The sequence below is a fragment of the Motacilla alba genome, chromosome 24, assembly GCF_015832195.1.
Source record: "Motacilla alba alba isolate MOTALB_02 chromosome 24, Motacilla_alba_V1.0_pri, whole genome shotgun sequence".
Lineage (NCBI taxonomy): Eukaryota > Metazoa > Chordata > Aves > Passeriformes > Motacillidae > Motacilla > Motacilla alba.
This window is the reverse complement of record NC_052039.1, coordinates 7,305,946-7,329,562: the sequence shown is the minus strand read 5'-3', so window position 1 is coordinate 7,329,562 and position 23,617 is coordinate 7,305,946. Positions and strand designations below refer to the sequence as shown.

Sequence of the window (23,617 nt, the reverse complement as noted above, 5' to 3'; positions counted from 1 at the left end):
GCCTCGACAATATTGACATGCAGTGAAACTAGGTTGTATGATCCATCTCTAGCTTTCTGCCCTGTTAGGCAGCTGATCATTTCTGCAGTGGACACTCCCTCCTTTTTTATGGCTACTGGGAATGTTCCTGCTGATGAGCTTTTAATTCTGAATACCTTTATTGTCTGCCTTCCTCCCTGGAAGAGGACTCGTCTGGAACAGGCTAGCAGAGTAAGGATCACCATGTCCTTGTCTTAACAGGGCATCAATAAGATCTTTTTATTAATGCGGAACTAAGACTGCTGACTGCCAACCCCTTTTCCTCAAATACAAATAATACTTTATAGAGCAGTATTTAGCACCATAGTTCAACACAGAATTGCCAGCTACCCACAGAACAGCCATTGGGGTACCAGGATATAGTCTTTGCAAGAGCGGTGGTAGTGAAAATTAAATAATGCAACAGCAGAAACAGGGATGCTGAGGTGGCTACGAGTAGAAGTTGCCAGGTCCAGTACCCCAATAAATGCAAGGGCACCACACCTCCCCACACCCAAGTCCAGCTAGTAACAAGGCTTGGAAAGTATTACCAGAAGGCAAAAATGCCTGTGTCCAGTGGCACTGATCATCACACAAAACACACAGGACTCAAGTACGAATGGTATGAGTGCCTGAATTCTCTTCAGCCAATCAGTTTGTAAGTCTACTAGTACAGTATATTCATTAACACAAACATCATGAAATCATTCAGTACCTGGCCTTAAGCAGTCTATCCAGTAACCAGCTGCTGGACTTCTGGCATCAGGGCATATGAATGGAGAAATTCATCTCCCTGCTAGCTGATCTAGGAATGTGGCCTTCCAATAGGTACTTCTCAGGCAGCCACCCCATTTTCCCCAGTAAGCTGGCTTAGCCCTACCTCCAGTAAGCACCCTGCTGACACTGATCTCTCCCATACCTGGTCCTGGGCTCCAAAGCCCATTCTCCCAAATTGCTCTCTAGTCTGGCTCCTTCACTAGGGATCACACATGCTTGCATTCCACCTAGCCCTGGCCCCTCCCTGCATGTGCTGAAGTCTTCCCATTTGCTGGAACCACTGGCTGCTCTGATCTGTGTCCTAATCCCAGTTGCTGGCACTTAGACCTCCAGAGGCACACAGCGTAGACAGTCTGCTCACTCTGGGGAAAAAAACCATACAAGTCGGGTTAAGTAAGACAGCACAGACTACAGAGATAATTCTTACTGATCAGCAACATTTTAAAACATTACCACTTTCTTCACTTTTATTTTTCCTTCAATGTTCCCATGGGTTTTTTTCTCCTAATCCACTTTGACTCCTCACTCTCCTTTGGTGCTTCTCTTAATATACCCACATTAGAAACCCATGATATATCTCGCACATTCCCAGAATTCCCTAAAAAGGATCTCATGGTAGGTTTTTTCACATCCCTAACTGCTCTTTTCCCCCCATGTGCCACCCTAAGGCAAATGCCCCGACAGACAGGGATACCTCTCAGTCTGTAGGCATTCCGGGAGTCCCTCTACCTCGCTCTGGGTGGAAGCCAGGCCCAGGGACTGACTGCAGCCCTCACAGCCCCGCGCGCCGGGCCGGGCCGGGCGGCACCGAGGGCGCTGTGGGACCGGCGTCTCGCGCCGCGGGCGGGCCGGCATCGCGCATGCTCACTGAGGCCGGCGACAGCGCCCCACCAATCGCCTCGGCGTGGTTTAAATTTGGCGCCTCGCTCGCTGATTGGTCAGGCCCCGCGGCCAACACAATCAGAGCAAGCGCGTTGGTATCACACAAGCGACCAGTCAGCAAATAGCTTCTTCCGGCAAACGCACCAATAGCTAGGGGCGGTGGCGCTGTCCAATGAGCTGGACCCTACTTGGCGGGAGGTTATAAAAATCCCGGGCGCGGCACCTCCAGGCGCATCGGTTCAGCAGCGGAGCGAGACGCCATGTCGGGCCGTGGCAAGAGCGGCGGGAAGGCCCGTGCTAAGGCCAAGTCTCGCTCGTCCCGGGCTGGACTGCAGTTCCCGGTAGGGCGCGTTCACCGACTGCTGCGGCGCGGGCACTACGCGGAGCGGGTGGGGGCCGGTGCGCCCGTCTACCTGGCGGCCGTGCTCGAGTACCTGACCGCTGAGATCCTGGAGCTCGCGGGCAATGCGGCACGCGACAACAAGAAGACGCGCATCATCCCCCGTCACCTGCAGCTAGCCGTGCGCAACGACGAGGAGCTCAACAAGCTGTTGGGCGGCGTTACCATCGCGCAGGGCGGCGTCCTGCCTAACATTCAGGCCGTGCTGCTGCCCAAGAAGACCAGCAAGAAGGGCAGTGGGCAGCAGTCGCAGGAGTACTAGGCCGGCCGGCCCTCCCGGCCCAACTCAAAGGCCCTTTTCAGGGCCACCCCATTGCTCACCGGGAGAGCTGCGATCCGCGGAGGGAAAGGGACGGGAGGCGTGGCCGGCCGTGGCTGCGGGAGCGGGGGCCGGGGGGAGGAAACGGCCCGGGGCCCGTCAAACACCGAGCGTGAGAGCTGAGAGCTGCTCCGAAAGGACCCCTTATTTTAACTCTTACCTACCTCTGGTACATTCCATGGACGTTGCCTAGAAAATAAAACTGCATAAGACCGCAACACGGTGCCGTTACAGTGTTTCTGCAAGGCACTGTAACGATGGAGCGCTGCTCAGAGGATGCTGACCTACTAGCAAGTGCAGGAAGCCACAGTATCTGGAATTTGGGCTTCTGCTTCAGGTCCCCCTTCACTGGCAAGTCTAGCTAACTGGCTCTCATGACTTCTGTGGACAAACATACAAGGGAAACCAAAATTTAATACTAGCTAATCTAGCTAGTATAGCTAATTATATCTATATATATATAGATATATAAATATATTTATTTATATATAATCAATCTAAAACTAGCCAATTGGCTAGTGTATCAGGTGCATCTGCCTGATAACAGTGAACTTACTTTACCTTCACTAAGGCTAATGGTGAATGTAGCATCTCTGCTACTTTACTGTAAGGAACATGGTGTCAGGAACCTAATGGGAGCCTTCAGTGATCCAGTGAGTGAAAAGGCCCAAATAATGACTCCCAAAAGCACTCAGCACAGTACAGCATTTTAGTACCAGCACAGTTGCATCTCCAATTATAACCCAATGGGCTGACTCCTAAATGGAATTGAACACGTAAAAGGCTTTTATTTTATTTTTAATTTTTTCTTTTAGCTCGCTAGCTACAAAAATTGTTGACAATACTTCATAGAGACCCTTAACAATTTAGAGAAATGTGGAGAGGAGTGAAAACTCTGAAGAGCAGAAACTACTCAAGTTAACTTCATATTTCAGGTTTTTTGCACCCAAACATCAGGTAAGACTGGTGTGAATGTTGAAATAAATCCCTCCAGAGGATCATGATGTAGCTGCACAGACTTATAGCTAGAGTTGTAGCACTCCTGTTGGCCACACCCCAGGTTCAGCGGGCATCATTGAGCTGCCTTGCCACGCTAAGGATATGCTTTGCTCCCTTGCTCAGAAGTAAACTAGCTAGTTCAACACCCAGGTTCTCTGCAGCTTCCTGGGCCTGACCAGGAATGTTCTTGGCTGTGATGCCAACATGCTGCACGTCATCATTCGGTCCATCTTCATTCTGCAAATACAAACACCTCAAAGTAAGGCAGCAGGAAAACAGTGGACAAGGAATTAAGACACTCATGAAATGGTAAAACCTAGTCTCCAACAGTCTCAAGAACAGTGTCCTGTTCCAGGTTACAAGAAACCAGACCAAATATAGTCTACTTCTAAAGGCCCAGTTTTTGTCATTTAGCTTTAGGTTTGAATTTTGAAGCCACCATGATTCACGTACCTGATGGGGATAACTAACACCAGTCTGCATGGTCTCCTTCAGGCTATCAGATCCATCCAAGCTGTAGACTGCTCCTGTCAAATACAACTTGGAAAAATTTATAGAATAGATTATTACCACAATAACAAACAAACAGGCAGCCAACTACCCCCTCTTTAAAAAAACCCACCCAATATACAAAGCTAAGTCTGGCAGGAAAGGCTTTTGTCATATAGTAGTACAATACAAGTATAAAGAAAAGTAATCCCTGTTAGGGAAGATGCGACTTCCCAAGCAAAAGGCTGAAGTTTTTTCTAGTTTCCCACCTCCTTAATCACACTCCACTGTCTAAAAACAGGTTTGGTAGGGTCAAAAGCAATACTTTCAGGCCTCAGGACAGCATGAAATAAGCAGCAGGGGTGGAGAGGGGAATCTGGTATATATTATAAGGGAATTTTCTGAAAGACAGCTTCAGTAGCCAGACCCATTCTTGTACTCCTGCTTTGGACACAAACACAGAAGGCTCAAGTCAGGAGACTATCTGCCCTAACTGACTATAAAGATACCTGCTGAAATTAGCTTCAGCAGAAAAGATATGGAAACATGCACAAACTTGGAATAGGTTTTCAGAAATAATCAATGGAAAATACAAAGTGTTCCTCACCTGGCCATCCTTCAGCAGGGTGTTGACAGCAACAGGGACGCTACATCCACCCTCCTAAAACACAAAGCAGCTGACACTGAGGCTCCTACCCAACACTTTCAAAGCAGAGGCCTCTGAAAAGTTTAGGCTGCACACAACCCTGCCCATCACTCTTCTGGCCCTTTTCGATTCAGAAGTACGCTCCTTTGTAGTTTTAGAGAAGTGTAACAGATTTCCCATATTATGGCATCAAGTCAACTAGCAGATCAGTATTTACTGCTGCAGGCAGAGGAAGGGTGCCAGACCTACCAAACGCTTCATAAAGGCTCTCTCAGCAATGCAGCACAACACAGTGTCTGCATCATGCAGGGCAGATACCATGTTCAGTATCTCTTGGTCTTTGGCACGAACTTCCACTGCTAAGGCACCCTAAAAGAAGAAACACACAAAAATTGTAATTCTTCAACTTCATACATCAGCATTGATCATGAAACAGAACTCAGAGGCTCAGACCCTTTTCACTTAAGGGAAAAAGAATGTTCACAGAAATTAATTATGATACACTCTGCTGGCTGCAGGGTCGTCCTACAGTAGCTGCCATAAACAGAAGATCGGGACTTATTCAGGCAAGCGTTACAAGATCATGCTGCCACCTCAAACCATTCTAGAACTCTGCAGGTACTTGACAAATGCATGATCAAAAATCACTTTTTTAGACTGAATGTGCTGATTTGTCATTTGCAATGACTCACCAGCTCTGGTTTAGTAAGTTTGACACTAGCTACATTAGCCCAGCCATGCAGCCAGCATGGACTAGAACAGTCTGCCCACCCAAAAACAGGAACACTAAGAATGTGCTCCAAGGCAGGTGTTTCAGCTCCACCCTGCAGGAGTCAGGACACCATGCACAAAGGAGGGAGCATCACAGACCAGACACTGCAGTGGCTTTGCACAATTATCTTGGTGCAGCATCATACTGACCCTGCCAGAACCTGCCCCATATCTGCTGTGTTGCCCCGCTGTAGCTGTGCATGGATTTACCTTTCCCATTTACTGTTTTTTCTATTACTGATAGGAACCAGCCCCTAACACACTGGGTAGACTTCCAGTCTCCTAATAAGCTGTGCCTCAAACAGCGTAACAGCCAACAAAAGAGATGAAAAGTACTTTTCTGATAACCAAGACATGAGAAGCCTCCATCACAGTTATCCACTCAGATATATCATATTACTGCTGGCTTTCAGTGCCCTTTAAGGAACAAAAATTGTAAAGTACCTGTCCAACAGCATACAGACAATCCTCAGGGCCTAGGAGCTGGAAGAAAGTAAAATCAAGAGTTAACTCAAGTTGCACTGTTCACAATATAGAAAACAAGAGCCAGATTCCTGTCTCTAATACTAATTGATTTCATGTCAGATCAAAGAAATATCACCTCTCCCTACCCATGCCTCAGTGTTTCCACCACAAAAGTGAGATAACGCAGTTTGCATCAACTGAAGTGTAACACTTTGTGAATTAGCTAATCACTAAAATCTCAGCCTTGCACACTGCTGCGTTGCTAGACACGAGTGCTGTGAAGTGCTATGAGACAATCAGATTACAAACTGTTACTGAACCATGGAAAGCTGACCATGAAAAATTTCTGTATGAAAAAAGAAAGCAACCAACCAAAAAACCCAACCACTCCTTCCAGAAGTGCCTCAAATCAAAGCTAACATGGCAATGGAGTAGGGAGATTGCATGCCTATCTTGGCTAGGACAACCACAAGGTCTGAAAGGCAAACAGTTGGTATTTCAGAAAAGAATGGTATTTTCTGCTTTGCTGCACCTCACCTGGCCAATGCGATTTTCCCAGCCCATTCTCTTCAGCCCAGCAGCAGCCAGGATGATGGCACTGAAGTCTTCCTTCTCATCTAGCTTCTTTAAACGGGTATTTAAGTTTCCTCTCTGTAGAAGTGATTAAGCAAGCACAAAAACAGCCAGAAAACAGTCCTACAACCAGTTGAATCTTTACAGACTCTACGGAGTCCAACAGTCTCCAAATGAGAATGTCAGTACCATCCTGAAAGAAGTGTTAAATATGCACAATTGTTTCTTAAAATAGAATTTTGCCAAGTATTATGGGATATTAATTCAAGCGCTGAGTCCACAAAGATATGCACACCATCAAAGTACACTATTAGCACCCAACTCCTTCTGCACTGCAAAGAACTCTGCTCCTAGGACTGAAGTAACAATGGCTTTTCTCAGTAGGTCAGCCTCCCACAACGGAATTAGTGGTCCAAACAGCATCTAGGGTTACTGGAAACCCAGCAACATTTGGTCACACGCCCATGACAAACACACGGGAGGCACCATCATGCACTTTTTCAAACACTGCAAAACATATAATTCATCTGTATGCTGAACCTCCAGCTAGATCAAGGCTGGCTGCTTCTTCACAGCCTCATGCGAAGCAGAGGACAGAATGGCTACAGTGCTACCCTCCTCCTCATAACAGGGTAGTGGAAAACAGCCTTTGAGGAAGCAGTTTGTTCTTGTAAGTCAGGTGGCACAAATCAGCCTCGAATCTAGATTTTAAACAAAGTTGTACTTTCCTGTTTGCAGCTTTAGCCAGCTCCCACGGCTTGCCAGGAAAGGATACAATATCCCTGAATTCTAAATGAGGGAACTTCTTCTTGAGCTGAGCTGCTCTCCGAAGTGAACTGGTTCCAATCACACTGCAGGGAAAAATATAATCACTGAAATCCAGAACACTCCTAAGAGTTACCTCCAGCCACATATATGACAGAAGTTCCAAGGAAACAAATGGTAACTTTTTTTTTTTGTTGTTGTTGTTGTTTTTTAGTTGAAATGAAGATCCAAAAAACCAGTCAATGATTTGTATCTCCTTAGAAGAAAGAAAACCATTCTGTGAAGCTTAGCACAAAGTGTGTCTGAAGCAACTCCCAAGGAGCTAATTTACAGGATATGCTTCTGATGAGCATTCCCTAGCCACTGTCAAGGAGTAATGAAACCTCACTGAAAGACAACATTTTTCACAGAAAAAAAGACTCCACTGCCCCAAAATGAACCAGGCAAAGCCAGACAACTAAGTGATGAAGTGACTAAAACAGAGGAACTTCATCAAAGACAGAAAGGCAGTAAGCAGAGGACCTTTGAGTATGTAACTGGAAACCACAGAAAACTGCAAGTCTGGGCATTTCCTTTCTCAAGATATACGCTGTTCACTTCTTTTCATAGAATCATATTATATGCTGATTTGGATGGGACCCATCAGGATCACTGAGTTCCAACTCCTATCCCTGTGCAGCACACCCCAAGAATCCCACCATGTGCCTCAGAGGGTCGTCCAAATACTCCGTGACCTCTGTCAGGCTTGGTGCTGTGACCACTTCCCTGAGGAGCCTGTTCCAGTGCTGAACTATTCTCTGGGTGATGAACCTTTTCTCAATATCCAAGCTAAACTTCCCCTGATTCAGCTTCATGCAGTTTCCTTGAGTCCTGTCTCTGGTCATGAGACTGAAGAAATCAGTATGTGCCCTTCTGCTCCCTCCTTTTGGTAACCTGAAACCTAAACCAAATGGGATTTTCCTGCTATCCAAATGCACAGAAACACAAGTCTTTGTGTCATGGCTAGTTTATTTCCTTCACTTTAATATATTAAAAATTGTCTTTCTAATAGCTACCTTAATCTGAGTAATTTCACTCATCTGTCTCAGACAAAGGATTCCAATAATCTCTATGGAAAGACAGGTCATTAAAAATGGAGAAACCACGAGAAAGTGATGCAAAAAAACACAAGGAAGAAATCAGAATAGGCTGAGTGAGAACAGAAGCATAGTTCAGGTCCATGAAAGCCAAAATCCTGCACCAGACACCCTGTCTGCATGGTATGCATTCCCTAGCAGTAGGAGGAACACCAAGGAGCAGGAATTCACTCGAGAGATCGTGGCAAGAAAGGTTCTAACTTGAGAAAGCATTGCCACTCAAGGGTGGCTTGAGAGATGAACCTCACTCCTTTGAGACAGCGGTTACTTTTTCTTGCAAGTGGGTCCAAGTTAATGTCTGTGGAATGCTCACAAAAGGCAGTGTAAAAACCACTACAGGATAAAGCAATGAGCTGACTGACCTGCCAATGGAAAATACCAACCAACTGACCCCTTCTGTTTTTACACCTGTCTTCCTCTTCTTCTCCCACTCACCTCTTTTCAGGAAGGAGGCTCAGTGTTTTTCCGCAGTTTTTGGGATGAAAGACAACAGCGTCAAGCGGGTTTTCCCTTCTGCAAAATAATGCAAGCGCAGAATGCCTGACACATCATTTAAGGGAAGGCTGGTAAGATCAACAGTTTTGCTATCATTTCCTGGAAGAACTACCTCTGGCTCCAAAATACTTCATCATCACTGTAAAAGCAAGAATTTTCATCATCACTGTACAAGTAAGAATTTTCAACACCTGCCAGCTATGGAACACTAGGGCAGCCCTAGTGTTCCACTAGAGCTTCCACTGTTTTGGAGACCAATCACACGACCTACACTGCCTTTGCTCTCCTTTACCAACACTACGAAATGGAAGACTCTCAAGAGAATCAAGTCTCATGTCCAAACTTACTTGCAGACAGCGCCAATCGTAAAGCCAGGAGGAAGAGAAGTTGGCAAGTCCTTCAGAGAGTGAACTACAAGGTCAACCCTAAAAATTAAAGGATAGTAATCAGAGAACAGATGGTGGAGCTCATGTGGGGATCTGCCAGGGGCCTGCAGGTCACCTACAAAAAAGTTTGAACCTACTCTGGGAATTAATTTGGAGAAGGGAGAGGAATTTCAGGATTCCATAGCCACGATTACTATACAGTTTTTGTGTTACTCCTAAAAGGCTACTTCACATTTCTCTATCTCTTTTTTCCCCTTAGCCAGTGACGAAAGACACTTAACAAACAATCACACTGAATGAGGAAAAGATGCTGGAGATGTTCACACAGAGAGACTCACTGTACCAAAAGGCATCAGTATGTGGGTTGGTATTATGTATCAAACTTTTATGTATCAAACTAACAACAAGCCAAACTACAGGCTACCTGTCTTGTCACATAGGAACTGAGCATAATTGTATACACTTGAGTCTCCAATAGCTTTCCACCAACTTCACTGAAAATGCAGTATGATGTAACTATGTGGCAGAGATGCAGAAGAAAATCTTTGTTTTTAAACATACTTTAACTAAGGCACCAGTGAAACCCTCCTCAGAATATTGAAAAGAAAGAGAGATTAAATAACAACAAAAATCCCCCAACACCTCAAACCCACGAAACCAGCACCAATCTCTCTCTGCTCAGGCATCTGAAGCAATGTTTTTTGTAGAGACAAGTTACGCAGAACACAGCACAATTTGCCCATGTCAAATTCTCCTGCACATGTGGCTTGCATAAGTTAATAAATTTTAATATTTATAGGATGACAATAAATCTGTTTTGCAATACATTACCAACAATAAGAAAAGTATTTTTTAAAAAATATATTCATAAGCATTAATCATATGAGATCACATCCTCCCTGTGTATTACAGCATGTAATACACAAATAACAGAAGAACACCTAACTGGGGCAGACCAAGTGACACAACTGCTCCACTTCAAAATACATGGCCTGAGCCCAGGGTAGAGAGAAAAAAAAGGGGGCAAAAAAAGACAGTGACTTATCAAAGGATTACTTTTGTTAGCCTGAGAGGTACCAGTACCGAAGGAAACTAGATCACCTATGCAGCAAGCCAAATATGTCCAAAGAGCATCAAATGCTAAGGAGAAAGACAACAAAGTAAGTTCTTACTCATTTCTTTCAAGTGCATTTTCCAACTCCTTGGTGAAGAGGCTCTTCTCTCCAATCTACACATAAATGGAAAAACATAAATCACAAAAGAAGCATCAGCCAATATAACATAAATACAATTAGTTCTTGAATAACGGAAGATCCTTTACCTTGGAAAGTGCTGTATCCAAGATCTTGTCCCCAGTTGTTGACATGGCCACTGCTCAGAGACAGTACAGGTAAAATATGAGGCTTGATTAAAGCACTGGAATTAGGTTGAAAATATCTATGCAAAATGCCACGAGCAGTCACACACCACTGTGTGAACACTGACTCAAGCTCAATACAAGAGCAGGTCACTTCTAGGAATACATTGCACTTAAGCAAAATTGAGACTTCTTTCACTGTCCCCAAAAACAATAGCAAGGTGAAAGAGGGCAGGTTTGGGGAAGAGCTGACCCAGTGGAACCCACCATGGTCTGTCTCTGGAGTGCCAGTGAACACATGTAAAGCAGTTCTCTTCAGTGCATGGCTGAGCTCCTGTTATTCCTGTTGAAAGCCTTGAGCCCCAGACCAGAAAATGCCCCTAATGCTCAGAGGGACGCAGCCAGCACAATACAAAGTTTGCAAATGTAGCAACACAACACCATATCCATTGCATATTCAGCACTTAAATCATCAAGGGCTTATGAAATCCAGCTATCTCCCCTAGAAGAAACAAGCAGCAGCAGTTGCTCAGCCACAGAACTGAACTGAATTCAGATGGCACTCTCAAGATAAATTTAGACAGACCTCCTCCTCCTGACTCTACACACACCTCTTGCACACAAAGATAACTAACTTGCTGGCTCCTGCTCCTTGCCATCTACCCCAGGACAACATCCCAAAAAAAAAAAAAACTTACCAATCTCAAAGTGGAGGTCTGGGTAGAGCTCACGGAGCATCGTAACTACACTATCGGTCTGAATCCGGGCCAGCTACAAGGAAGCAGAAAACAAACTCCTTCTAAAGAAAGAGCACATTGTCCATACAGTAGCTAAGGAGGCTTTGCCACTCTCCCTCAGCCAGGCACGCATGACCAGTACATTCTCTCTAAATCAAAAGCATTAGAAATAGGTTGCCTATTAGTTAAATCACTCATAGGTACAAACTCCTTCAACTGTGTGAACTCCTATCATGACCAGAACTCTTCTTTAATAAAAGAAGAACTTCTTTTATTGACTATAGTGCCATGACAACATCTCCCCATGTCCAGCATTACTGTGGTGCAACCACTGATGAAACACTGCAATAAATTTATCGAGTTAGGTAGAGCGATTACAACAGAAACCTACAGATCACGATTCTCACGCTTTCACTTCTTGGTTTCACCTATGTGGAACACAACTGCTGAATGATAACTGCTCATCAACAAGTGGGCAGGAAAGCATGCAAAACCATTATTCTGTTGCTCAGCGATGAAAGAACAAGTCATATTGGATATTGCAATTGAGCTAGGGTTGCGGTTAAAGCCTCCTGCTTTCTCTAAGAGTATGAATTTTACCAATACTGCAAGCTTTGGGAGAAACCAGTCGGATTTCACTGACCTGGCAGAAAAATCCACAGTTAGAGTCAAATATAAGTTACTTATCCTCTGTAAGAACAAAGACCTAGTTAGAGGTTCTACAAACACACACACACACAAAAGTAACAGCTTACATCATCACTTACAGCAAGAAAAAAATCCCAAAGCAGTAAACTGCATGAAGAACATTCCATTGCATAAGAAAACCAGAAGCAAGTAAAATACAATCACTAGTGTATCATGTTTCTGCACATGCAAGTGGCAGCAGACTCAAGCAACTACGGGTGAGTTTCAGCTTTTCTCCCACCGAAGGGGTCAAATCCCTTTGGTAATTAACATCGTTCTTAGGACTGCAGTTCTCTACAAGTACAATAAATGTATGTAGCTGCCTCCCTCTGTAAAGTGCCCCAAAAGCCTCAGGTTATTGCATGCGATAGCATAAATGCACGGCTATCTCCCTTGTCCTGATGTCTATGTAAAATGCCTTTGTGACAGCACGCAATTCTTCCTAGAACGTGCTACCAAAAGAAACGAGATTATCTTAGCCTGAGGGTCGCTTATCTCCCTTTGCGAGCGAGGCTGCTCCTCCCTACCGTAGCCCGCTGGCAGCAGATACCCTCTCTATCTCTGGATATGTCCCTTCCCTGGCCTTTGAGCGGGCTGCAAGCATCAGTTATTGGGGGGTTTTCCCTAGAAGAGCTGCACAGACTTTGCAAGCTGGTTCCAGTCAGATCCGGGAGAGACCCGCCCCGTCGCCCCCGGCCCCTGCAGCACGACAGCGCTAACAGAGCTGACCGTCCCCCCTGGGTTCCGAAGGAAGGGCTTTCCAAACTTTTTTCCGGAATTCCACGGCAGGGGTCGAAACGCGCGAACTCAGGAAGCTGAGGCCGCTCCTCAGACCCGAGAAGCACGCAGACCCTGCGCCGCCCGCGACGAACGGGGTGCCCGGCCGGGAGCACTCCCCGCACCCCAATCCTGCCGCTGCCCACCTGGCTCCGGCGGGTGCCCACGCGGATCGCTCTGCCATCCACGCCGTTCTCTTGCTGCGGGAGCAACGGGTCGGCGCCCGCACCGTCGGCGCCCCCGGCAGACTCCGCTGGCCCCAGGCCCACGGCAGCCGCCCCCGGCTCCGCCATGACCTCCGGCCCTCAGCGCCGCCCCGCCCCGCCACGCCACGTGACCTGCGGCCTCGCCCCCGCTGCCACGTGACCAGCCGCAGCGCGGCAAAGCCCCGCCCCCGCCCGCCCCAGAGACCCCGCCCCCGGAGCGCCGCCCGGCCGCGCCGTCAGTGAGGGCCGGGCTGCGGCGTTGCCCCGCCGCGCTGCTTTATTGCGGAACCAGGGATGAAGCCGCGTACAGGTGGCCGAGGACACAGCGAGGGACCCCGTACAACACGAGAGCGCGTATGGACAGGGCCCGGAGTCAGGTACTGCGCTTGGTGTGGATGAGCAGCTCCCGCTGCAGGCCAGCCTCGATCGTTGTAGCGGTCTTTCCCGAGGGCAAGTCCGTGATCAGGGTGAGCTTATTGAAGACGCCACGACCAAAGTAGTCAGCAACGACTGAGAACCCATCATTTGAACACTTGAGCTGCCAGACACAAAGCAGCAGCGTCAGCAAAAGTCTTCAGAGCCTCTTGTTTCTAGCCTCCTCCTTTTCTCCCCCTGCACTCAGAAACCTCTGGTTTAGTGGAATGGGCAGCTCTTTGCTCAGTCCATGCAAGGGCTGGGTGTAGCAGAAGAACCTGCTAGAATTTCTGACACTGGCCATTCCACTGCCACTCCTGTTTCACTGCCACTCCTGAGCCATGCACCGAGGTAATGAGCAACTGAATTAAGCAGGAAGGTGAGTGCCTCAACTGCTCTAGTTTCCACGTGTGTTAACATTTTCCAGCTAATGTCCCATTCTCACACTCGCCACTTAATTAATCCTTGGGGAACACAAGGTAGATGCCACATTTTGGTGCTGTCCCCATTCCAATTCACACTGTTCTTCTCCCTTTCTCCCTAATTAGTTCTATGCAACCTGTTGCCCAGCTGTCACACTGACCAATAGGTCTCAAGGGTCAGGTGAAGACAGATTCTCTCTTTCACCTTCACAGAGCCAACAATGACTCTTCACGCCCTTTACACAATGCAGTCACCCTAGGATCTAATGCCTCATTATCCAGTTAACATAACCTTGTTTACAAAATACTTTCAAGCCTTACCTGTCTCTAGCAGCCTCCATTTACAGGTCTGTAAATGAATCTAAACTCTATTTCAGCTTGGTAAGATAGTCAACATTACCCTACCTGATGCTGAAACTGGTCATGCAGATCTCTCTTCTGCTCCTGGGCTCGGATCATGTCCATCACTTTGCGATTTTCTGGCATGCAAGTAGGACATTCTGAATCACTCTCAGAGTAGCTTTCAAAGCAGTGCTGGTGAAAGGAATGACCGCACAGGAAGTGGACTGAAGGGAGTTCCAATGCACTGGTGCAAATGCTACACTTGGTCTTCTGAAAAATCTTGGGACTGAGTAACAAGATGGAGAAGCATGAGAAAGACAAATTACACCTTACTAAAAGAAAACAGCAGTTCTATCCTTGAATAGGACTAGACAAGACAGCACACATTCCTGCACCTTGCTTTTAGCTCTTCAATTTCCAGGCGGATCCTCGTAGTTTCTTCTCGGTATTTCTGAATTCTCTGCTCATCTTGCTCTATCTGGCGGCTTTGCTTCTGCAGCTTGTTGACAAGATAATCCTTAATCACAGACAGGGTGGCCGTGGAGTTGTGAGCCAGCGTCTGCACAACTGAGAGCAACTGAGATGTTAGTTTAAACACAAGCACAAAAACTGCAGCTATGCTTGTACTGCCAGGGCAGACTGCCACCTTTGCCTGTAAGTGGCCTGTCCCAGGAAAACATTCTCATGGAATTGGAAGAGCTCACTTAAAGATTCTCTTTCAGTTTGATCTCTTCCAGAAATGGGCAACCAGGAGCATGTAGGGATAACTCAGACCAAAAGGGACAAAGGAAGGATCTAGTAGTGGATTGGATTTTAGTTCTCCACCAAGGCTCAATAGGAGCTTCAGCACACCCTGCACTGCCCCACACTGACAGACAGAGATCACGTATGAGACATCTCACTGATACTGCAGATCTTTCTCCCTAACTAAGGAGCTGTGACTGACATTGTTTTTTTCCTATGGAGCAGGTTATTACTTCAAATGGTAGGCTCCAATTTCACTGATTCTTCTAATGTCTGATCTACAGAAAGCACTACAAACAAGTCTGGGTTGGAGTCTTTTGTGGTTTGTTTTTCTGGTTTTTGCTTGGGTTGGGGTTCTGTGGCAGGGGAGGCTGAGGGTTGAATGTCATATGTCATTACCAAGCAGCGGAGGCATAAGATTCTTGTTCTCGATGTGTTTCAGCACTGCAGCAATATACTCTTTGCAGTTCTCCTCCTTCCGTGCAAAGTAGCTAAGAGCCTGTTCCCAGAGACAAGCCTCTTGGTCGCCATACAACTCACACACCTCAATCACCTTTTTGTACTGCTCATTCTGCATGTGGTAGTGCATGATCTGTTGGAAACTAAAGGGAGAAAGACTCATCAGCTGCAACAATCCATGTTGCCCTTTGAGGTATTACAGGGACCTCAGGTTTTCACCGAGCCATTCAATCCCCAGACTCACACAGAAGCCAAACACAAGTCTTTTTTTCACTCTATATAACTGCCTTGCTTCAACAGTGAGGTATTTCTGCAGAGCAATCATCTACCATGCCCATCTTGGGATGCTAAAGAGGTCACTACCATTAATGGTACAGACATTTATGGCTCAGAAATTGCTGCAGTGGGGGCCAGAGGGGAAGGACAGGACTCTAAAGACAAGAGTAACTCACAGTTTGCCCTGCTCATAGAGGTAGAGAACACCATCCTTGAAATTGTGCATCTGACATAAGACCAAAGCCTTATCAAAGACTGTTTTGAACCTTCCGCTCTTCAGGAGGGTGAGGGCTTCATTGTGCAACTTCTCCTTGATCTGCAAAGAAGGGGGAGAGGTCAAGAAGAGGAACCCAGGCACACCCACACTATTTTGCACTAAGACCTGACAATTTGGAGCTCTTTCACACAGGTCAGTTTTGGTACTTGCTCTTTAACCTTTTCAAGCAAACAGGACATGATTTTCTTTGCCCTAAAAGCCAACATCCTCACAGATCTAGGCAAGCAAGTAAAGATACTGTTGTGGGAAAGCCATCTGCTCACAGAGGCTGTATTGTCCGGAATCTGTCCTTAAATGACATACAAACAAAACAAACTCAGCCACCCTGAAGGGAATATTCTCCCAGATACTAGGCTGCTTTCCCATTTCTGTGCTATTTGTCCAGCACAGCATGTGTATTGCCTCATGTTGTCAATGCCCAGCTGGAAAGGGCATTGCAGGAATGCAAATATGACTCACAGACACCAAATCTTTCCCCTCAAAACACAATGCTGGAGGGAGCTCAAACCTGCTCATCTTGTTCATGTGCCCAGTTCTGCAGTCGAAGTTCCAGTAAAGTGTCATAAACACCCTGTGGAGAGTCAGCCTGCACCTCAGTCATGTGCTCCAGAAAAGCTTTCAGTTCTCGGGAATTGTTTGCAAAGACTGGGATGAATTCCTCTGAATTAGCCTACAAAACAGTCAGAAAAAGACAAGCACCCATATCAGTCTAAGCTGCACTAGTGCTTCCTTCCTGCCATGAGGAATGTTTGTTTCCAGAGTCTCAGACAGGACAGATACAGCACAATACAGGATGCTGACAACATCAAGGATCAATCCTGAGCAATAACTTTAAGAGGTCCCCTGCTTCTAGGACTACCAGTACATCAGAATGGGGCTTCTCACAGAATCATTGAATAGTTTGGGTGGGAAGGGAACTTTAAAGGTCATCTAGTCCAAGGTCATCCATCCACCCCTGCGAAGAGCTGAGACATCTTCCATTTCATCAGGCTGCTCAGGTCCACATCCTACCTGATTTTAGTGTTTCCAGGGATGGGGCCATCTACCAGTTCTCTGGGCAACCTGGTTCGGTGTTTCACCAACCTCATTATAAAAAGTTCCTTCCTTCTATCTAGTCTAAATCTGCTCTCTTTTACTTTAAAATTTTTACCTCTTGTAGCATCACAACAGGCCCTGTAAAATAGTTTGCCCTCATCTTTCCTATAAATTGAGTACTGAAAGGCTTCAATTAGGTCTCTCTGAAGCCTTCCCTTATCCAGACTGGGCGACCCCAGCTCATTCAGCCTTTCTTCAGAGCAGGTGTTCCATCCCTCTGATCATTTTTATAGCATTCCTCTGGACCCACTCCAAAAGGTCCATGTCTCTTCTGGGCTAAGGGTTCCAGAGCTAGACACAGTATTCCAGGTGGGGTCTCATCTGAGCAGAGTTTATTAAGTTATAATTCTCATTATACCTAAAACATCAGGATGGCAACACAAGGTATGCAGAAGCACTCACTGCAAAGTTACTACTGGAGAGTAACAACTCTCAGCCAACATAAACCCTACCTTTTTTCCTTCTAGCATCCCAGGGCCTTCATTACCTCCTGAGGGACGGTAATCAGTGCAAAGGATCTTCAGCAATTCAGTGGTCTCATTAGGGACATGGTGCATCAGGATTTTACCATATCGCTTCATATTACTCTCTGCCTGTTCAAAGGGCAGTTTTCCAATGTAGTGCAAAGCCTCTTGGTAGTTCTGTGAAGACAGACAACAAAACAATCACAGGACACTGGCCTCTGCTCTCTACTTTGAGTTTAGGACAGAAAGCATTGGAGACATGCTGTGAGTATGCCACAAATACCATTTGCTCTGAATCATCACCTAGTTCACTATTTCTGCTCATTTTCCTCCTCAGGGAGAAAAACTGGATACAGCCTGAGGGAAACATTTAGATGAATCCCCAACTAAGCACTCTCGCTCCTCTTAAAGGGCACTGTAAAAAGCCACATCAGAAAGAAAACAAGATCTTCCGATTTCCCCATCTAGTCTAACACACAAGCCAAAAGCAGAAAGGCAACACACCAACAGCAATGAGTGTTGTTCCTGCTGCTCTCATCAGCGTGCTATCCTCAGCAAAGAGGTCAGTGAGATGATATTCTCACTAAAGAGGACGCTAGGGAATCAGTATTCTCCCCAGTAAGAACACACATGCAGTTATGTCTCCTCACCTTGATGTCCTCTAACTGGATTTTGAGGTACCATTCATGATGCTCATGTTTCTCTGCCAGGTACACGGCATGGGAGTAGTAACCAGCTTGGCGAAGCACCTTGATAGCTGTTTCTACATCAAAGTGGACCTCACTCTCACTTGTCTCCAAGAACAAAAGCAAAGAGATGGTCCCTCAGAAAAATTCTAACAGTCCAGAAGCAGTAATCGTTTATGTCAGAGGAGGAAAACATGAGCAGGGACAATCATGGTACCTCTCATGCAAGGAAAAAATCATGCATGCAGAAAGGAAGGAGTCTAACCACTTCTCATTTGTTTGCCAGTTGCACTGGCAGAAGCAAGCACACTCCAGACCCAGATGGCAAACCAACCAAACTGAGAAAGTAAGCAAGAGCTTGGAAATAAAGGAGCAAAGACCAGGGTTCTGAGTGGTAAATGCATTATTCTCTCTTCTTAACAGTCATAGAGGAGGGAATTTACAATGTCACCACAACCCCTTTTTAATTATGATGATGACATAAAGTAGCATGATTCCATGTCTCCCCAATACCTTAATGAACTCTTCCAGTTTGGAGCTGTCTTTGAGTTTGGTATAGCAATTCAGCAGAAGTGTAGTGTGGTCTGCATTGGCCAGAGACTGTAGATGGAGCATCTGTAGATAAGCAGTAAGGTTGTGGATACGCTGAGCATCCAGGAACTTCCGAATAACATAAGATGGTTCTAGCTTCCCTATAGTTCTGTGAGGGGAAGAGTCATGTTACAAAATATTGTATACTCATGAAATCAAAATAAATGGAGAAATTAATAACAGAACACAGAAAAGCCTTAACTTCAGCAGGCACTAACCCTCTTGGGACTACTCAGCTATGCATCAGAAGCAATAACTAGTTATGGTGTAAGACCACCCATCTGCACACACACTGATACAAAGGCCTTGATTGGGACAACCATGACAGCATACAAGGAGTTAATCTTCCCTTAAAGGTGGCAGTGAGAAGACAGATTAGGCTCAGAGCACAACAAACTGGTAAGCCAAAAAAAGAAAGGAACAAAAGCTACATTTTCCTTCATTTCAGTCACATAACTCAAAGTCAGCTTTAAATGCTTATGCTCTAAACACGGAGCAGTTTAGCCAGAGTTACTGTGACAGTTAAAGCAAGTCAAGGTAAAAAGACTGGATGTCAGGGACTCCGGAGCATCAGCTCCACAATAATTTACCACTTTGTGGCATTTTAAAAACTGAACATGAAGATTTCAGTAAGCCCCAAAACAAGGCTGCCCTGAGTTCTAGTTTAAAAAACCCAAAATGTTTTAAAACTGACATTGAACTGTTTGAGTACTTTCCAAGAAGACTGCCATACATGGTCAAATTCCATCATCTATCTTGCACAAAGTGATCCTTTCTTTATAATGATGTCACCAGGCCCCACTCCATCCCAGTGGGCCTACATTATTCATGTTAAAATATGATCAAAGGGAAGAACTTCATCCTAAGGTGTACAAAGTGATTTTCAAGCAACTTGTTCAAAGACTTTTAGTCTCACTGACATCTTTCTCTGTACAGGTAGAATTTTCACCTCAAGTCTTTTTTTTTTTGTTGTTGTTGTTTTGGACTGTTTTAATTCCTCTGCTGAAACAGAAATCCAGGCCTATATTGCTCCTACCTGTACTACAACATCACAGCTCCATAGGACCCCCACCTACCGGATATACTGCTGGATGGCTCCATCATGGTTTCCCTTGTTATAGAGATGATCACCATACTGACGGAAAATCTCTGACAAACCATCGCTGTCCAAGTGGTGGCTCTTGGCCAGGTTAATGGCCATTTCAAATAAGTTCTTTCTGAACAGCATCTGTTAAATACATGGTAAGAGCAGTATGAGAGAAATACCACCCCACAAAACAAGTTCAAACGTACCTGGAAAACAAGTTGTTTCTTCATCTTAATGCATACATGCGCTTGAGCCTTTACATACCAATTGTCTTACAACACTGGCTATACCAAAAAGCTATTCGGTCACTTGTTATGTAATTCACTTACCTGAATGGTTCAATTTTTCAGTCTGCAGAGCCAGTACAATCTTACAGACATAAAGCAGAGACTTCTAAGAAAACAAATTTACATGCCTCAAGTTTGGTTTGTGTATCCTTCTCCTGCAGTACATGGATCTTCCCATCTCTGGTCAGTACATAGAGAGAGCCCCACTCTGCCAAGACATCCACTATGTCATCAAAGATCGAGCTGTATGCAATGAATTTGTTGCACAAGTCATAGATATTCAGGACTTGTTTGTCTGAATTCTGTGCTTCGTTCCCAGCAAATTCTGACCTGGAGAGCAGAAGAAAGTTTTAGAAAACAAGAGAACATAACTTGAAATCTTGATACCTGTTCAAACTAGGGATGTGTAGAAAGCAAGACAATCAGAGTTCATTCAGGCAATTAAACTAAGTGGATCCTGAAGGAAACCACCATGTATTTATACACAAATTCCATCATCCTGTTACACTGAGAAATTCATACGACTGGAAAAAAAAATTCCCCTCATTCAGCACATTTAATTGTGCTACTCTTGCAATAGAAGTTAATCAATACATGGGTCAATATATAACAACATCTGACAGAGTTGCAATGTGCCCCCAAGAGCAAAGTTTCACAGGGAAGAAAGAGAAAGAGAAAAAGCGTGAAGCCGCATGAGCAAAAAAGAACTCATCTGTTTCAAAGAGCCCTACTTTGGGGAAGTCTTTCGGTCCTTGGAGACAATGATGAGGTACCCCCGATACCAATGAACAATTAGCTTTTGTCCCTCGAAGGCAAAGCAGGGGCCACGTTCATCTGGTTGGTAAAGGTACACACATTCATTTCCTGCCACAATGAACTGGAGATCCTGGGAGGGGTCACTGAGAGATGAACAGCGCAATCCACAACCGTGAGTGTCCAGCTCCAGGTGAGGATAGTCTTTCACTGAAAGCATATAAGACTACAGAGGAAACTCGAGGGTTTGGGGATCACTCTGAACTAGACTCTGAAACCAGCAGAATTTGCAAGTCAGAGTCACATTTTTTTCAGCTAGCTTCTCACCTGGATGTTCTCTGTGGTCACCACAAATAGATGTGTTGTTTTGCCAGCCTGCCGAAAAGCAAGGCCAGTAACAGGGTAACTGCCCTCATGCAGGATCTGGGTCTTACTGTGCCGATCTCGAGTGATGTCTCCTTTAGTAAGTACAACGCTCCCATCTGCAAAACCTGGTGAAGCGGACAGACTGAACTATTAGTTATACAACACACCTGAAATTTTATCCAGTGTAAGTTAGGGAAGCTACAGTCAGCAACAACACCGTGCTCACTAGCATGGTATAAAGCAATGGGATTGCCACAGGTTCTCACATCAAGTCAATCTTTCCTAAATCACTCCCCACTGCTTCAGTTACAGTTACAGTTCAGAGCTGCCACACAACTGCACATAGGATAGCACTGTTCAGCAAGGGTTAGCTTGCTTTCCGCACACAAAACTTCACAAGCAGATTAATTTTGTTTGTCTGTATTTTGTTTTACAAATGGCCTTCCCGTACTGCAACTGTAACTATAATTTCAAGTGCCTTGCTTATTCAAAACGTACGACACACTGTAAAAAAGATCAAAGAGAGATTTTTTAAGAGAGAGAAAACCACACAGTTTTTATAGCTTGCCAACAGCCCCGGTCTTGTAAGTTGTTCCAGGGTTGAAAGCCACTGTACACACAGGGAAAGCTTTTTTGATTTCAGTGTAGGGACCAAGTCAGCTGAGACCACTTGTAATCTCACAACATTACTGCTCTTATTCTGTCAGAAGAGTTAAGCAAAAAACATTACCAAAATCCAAAAAGGGAAATTTGCTTTTTTCTTTGAAAAAAGGTTTGTATAATAAGCTTGAAAAAGTATCTCTGTAACATTAGGTATCACAAAACTTGCATTTTTTCCTGTACCAACAGAAGCTAAATTTAATACTAAGTTCAATAAATACCATAGCCTTAGCAGCTGTCAGGGAAGAGAGGACATCAACTAAAAATACATGCTTCTAAGTATCAAAGTTATTTGAATAAAATATACACTCAGGCTAAATTTATGCATTTATCTCTTGAGCTCTGGGGTAGCACAAGATACACAGTACCTCTGTGAGGATAATGTAACAATGGAGAGAGAAAAAAGATCATCAGGATCTTCTGTGCTGGTTTTTGTATTATCTATTCATGTTCCTTACCTCTCAGTAAGGACTGTAATATTTTTCTTAAGCTATTATAGTTCAGCTTTACTTACCAATAGCCATGAAATTAAGATTCTCGTGGACAGTTAAGCAGGATACAACCGTGGGCTTGTTACCTGGTATTGCTGGAAAAATTCGTGTGCAAAGAGGATTACCACCATCTCGTTTCTCCAGGTTCCAGACTTTCACCTACAAACAACGATGATCTGGCATAAGCAAAACATGGGGTATTACTAGGCCATGACCTGGCATCAAAATGTTATAGGACTCAGAATGAAGAAGCTACTTAAGGTAAGAAAGGGCAACTGAGATCATCACAATAGTCTTTAAGAAAGAACCATATTACAAATGCGTTTTCCTCTCTTCAACTTACCAAAGGATTTATACCCTCTTCATCCTCACCAATAGAAACCAGGATACTGTGCTGCTTCAGCTGGTACAAATGCGTCACCCTTAGCTTGTAAGCTTGGAAACTGCTGAGTTGAAGGGAGCGAGGCAAAAACCAAATCTGACCTTCCATATTTAGATCACAGTTAAGGCACATAAGAGGACAAAAAAAAAAAAAAAAAAAAAAAAAAAAAAGAAAAAAGCCCCACACCTCCAATCGTACAAGAATCTGCACGCCTTCTGCTGACTCCGGGTAGAGTTACAGCAAATACTTCTGCAGAGCATCCCCGGAGCACCAACACATCCAGCGGCGCTTTGGGGTTTTTGTTTAAACAAAGCACGGCCGACAGCGGAAAGCTGCCGCGTTCCCAAGGCCGCAGTACCCTCCGGCCCGCGCCAGACAGCGCCCAGGACTCGCCTGCCGCGCAGGCCACAGCGCCCGGCCCCGCACAGGATATCTCCGAACACGAGGCTTCCCCGGCCCGAGTCGCAGACGGCGATGCCCGGGGGCAGCGCGAAAGGCTTCGCACCGGCTCCATCCGGCCCCGACGGCTCCCTCACCGTCTCTCTGTCAAAAAAGACGAACCGGCGCCACTGCAGGTAGGCCGCCATCTTGGGGCCGGCCCCGCGCGCCCGGCCCTCACGTGACCCGGGGCTCCGCCCCCCGGGGGCGGGGCGGAGCGCGCGCGGGCGGCGCAGCCGCGCCAGACATTCAACTTTAAAGACTGAATTTTGACACTGAATAAAGACAGATATTGGAACAAAATCCCAGAGCCTGTTAGGAATTTAAAACTCAGAACGGTGTCAGCAACCTTCAATGAGTCATTTTACAGTAATATTTTTGCATTGCAGAATAGAATATATAATCTTTTTAACTTGCCTCTCTCCTACTTGAGAGAGGAAAATATTAATATATATTAATATTTATATATTTATAAATATATAAATAATGGTATATACA

The 23,617-nt window shown here is 45.4% G+C and overlaps 3 protein-coding genes across 4 annotated transcripts; 1 reads left to right on the top strand and 2 right to left on the bottom strand.

The window, feature by feature from the left end:
* Nucleotides 1-129: 129 nt before the first annotated feature.
* Nucleotides 130-3,025, top strand: LOC119711287 (histone H2A). The gene has a single exon (XM_038161251.1). It carries the CDS (start codon nucleotides 1,938-1,940, stop codon nucleotides 2,337-2,339), a length of 402 nt encoding a protein of 133 aa, XP_038017179.1. The 5' UTR covers nucleotides 130-1,937; the 3' UTR covers nucleotides 2,340-3,025.
* A 153-nt stretch (nucleotides 3,026-3,178) lies between these two features.
* Nucleotides 3,179-13,060, bottom strand: HMBS (hydroxymethylbilane synthase). Of its 2 annotated transcripts, XM_038161249.1 has the most exons (14): nucleotides 12,826-13,060; nucleotides 11,177-11,249; nucleotides 10,443-10,492; nucleotides 10,294-10,349; nucleotides 9,083-9,160; nucleotides 8,848-8,874; nucleotides 8,676-8,753; nucleotides 7,115-7,190; nucleotides 6,304-6,417; nucleotides 5,746-5,784; nucleotides 4,780-4,899; nucleotides 4,492-4,545; nucleotides 3,849-3,935; nucleotides 3,179-3,632 (listed from the first exon to the last, which is right to left on the bottom strand). In XM_038161249.1, the coding sequence occupies exons 1-14, from the start codon at nucleotides 12,970-12,972 to the stop codon at nucleotides 3,459-3,461; spliced, it is 1,173 nt and encodes a 390-aa protein (XP_038017177.1). In that variant the 5' UTR covers nucleotides 12,973-13,060; the 3' UTR covers nucleotides 3,179-3,458. The 2 variants fall into 2 exon arrangements, with proteins under 2 accessions (XP_038017177.1, XP_038017178.1); XM_038161250.1 differs by lacking the exon at nucleotides 8,848-8,874 and having other exon boundaries at nucleotides 12,826-13,058.
* A 60-nt stretch (nucleotides 13,061-13,120) lies between these two features.
* VPS11 (VPS11 core subunit of CORVET and HOPS complexes) lies at nucleotides 13,121-23,305 on the bottom strand. Its single transcript, XM_038161237.1, has 16 exons — nucleotides 23,115-23,305; nucleotides 22,643-22,791; nucleotides 22,323-22,458; nucleotides 21,110-21,273; nucleotides 20,761-21,008; nucleotides 20,158-20,359; nucleotides 19,732-19,883; nucleotides 18,578-18,764; nucleotides 18,029-18,172; nucleotides 17,367-17,555; nucleotides 16,328-16,489; nucleotides 15,719-15,858; nucleotides 15,207-15,409; nucleotides 14,459-14,630; nucleotides 14,127-14,349; nucleotides 13,121-13,423 (listed from the first exon to the last, which is right to left on the bottom strand). The coding sequence occupies exons 1-16, from the start codon at nucleotides 23,266-23,268 to the stop codon at nucleotides 13,259-13,261; spliced, it is 2,790 nt and encodes a 929-aa protein (XP_038017165.1). The 5' UTR covers nucleotides 23,269-23,305; the 3' UTR covers nucleotides 13,121-13,258.
* Between the last annotated feature and the right edge of the window lie 312 nt (nucleotides 23,306-23,617).

Excerpts from the sequence above, each read along its gene's own strand:
- LOC119711287 (XM_038161251.1), top strand. The coding sequence starts at position 1,938 with ATGTCGGGCCGTGGCAAGAGCGGCGGGAAGGCCCGTGCTAAGGCCAAG.
- VPS11 (XM_038161237.1), bottom strand. The coding sequence starts at position 23,268 with ATGGCGGCCTACCTGCAGTGGCGCCGGTTCGTCTTTTTTGACAGAGAG. Across the intron at positions 21,009-21,109 it reads TGACCACAGAGAACATCCAG|TCTTATATGCTTTCAGTGAA; the intron begins GTGAGAAGCTAG and ends TTTCCTCTGTAG. Across the intron at positions 20,360-20,760 it reads GACCGAAAGACTTCCCCAAA|GTCAGAATTTGCTGGGAACG; the intron begins GTAGGGCTCTTT and ends TCTGCTCTCCAG.
- HMBS (XM_038161249.1), bottom strand. The coding sequence starts at position 12,972 with ATGGCGGAGCCGGGGGCGGCTGCCGTGGGCCTGGGGCCAGCGGAGTCT. Across the intron at positions 10,350-10,442 it reads TGGATACAGCACTTTCCAAG|ATTGGAGAGAAGAGCCTCTT; the intron begins GTAAAGGATCTT and ends ATTTATGTGTAG. Across the intron at positions 8,875-9,082 it reads ACGATTGGCGCTGTCTGCAA|TGATGATGAAGTATTTTGGA; the intron begins GTAAGTTTGGAC and ends TTGCTTTTACAG.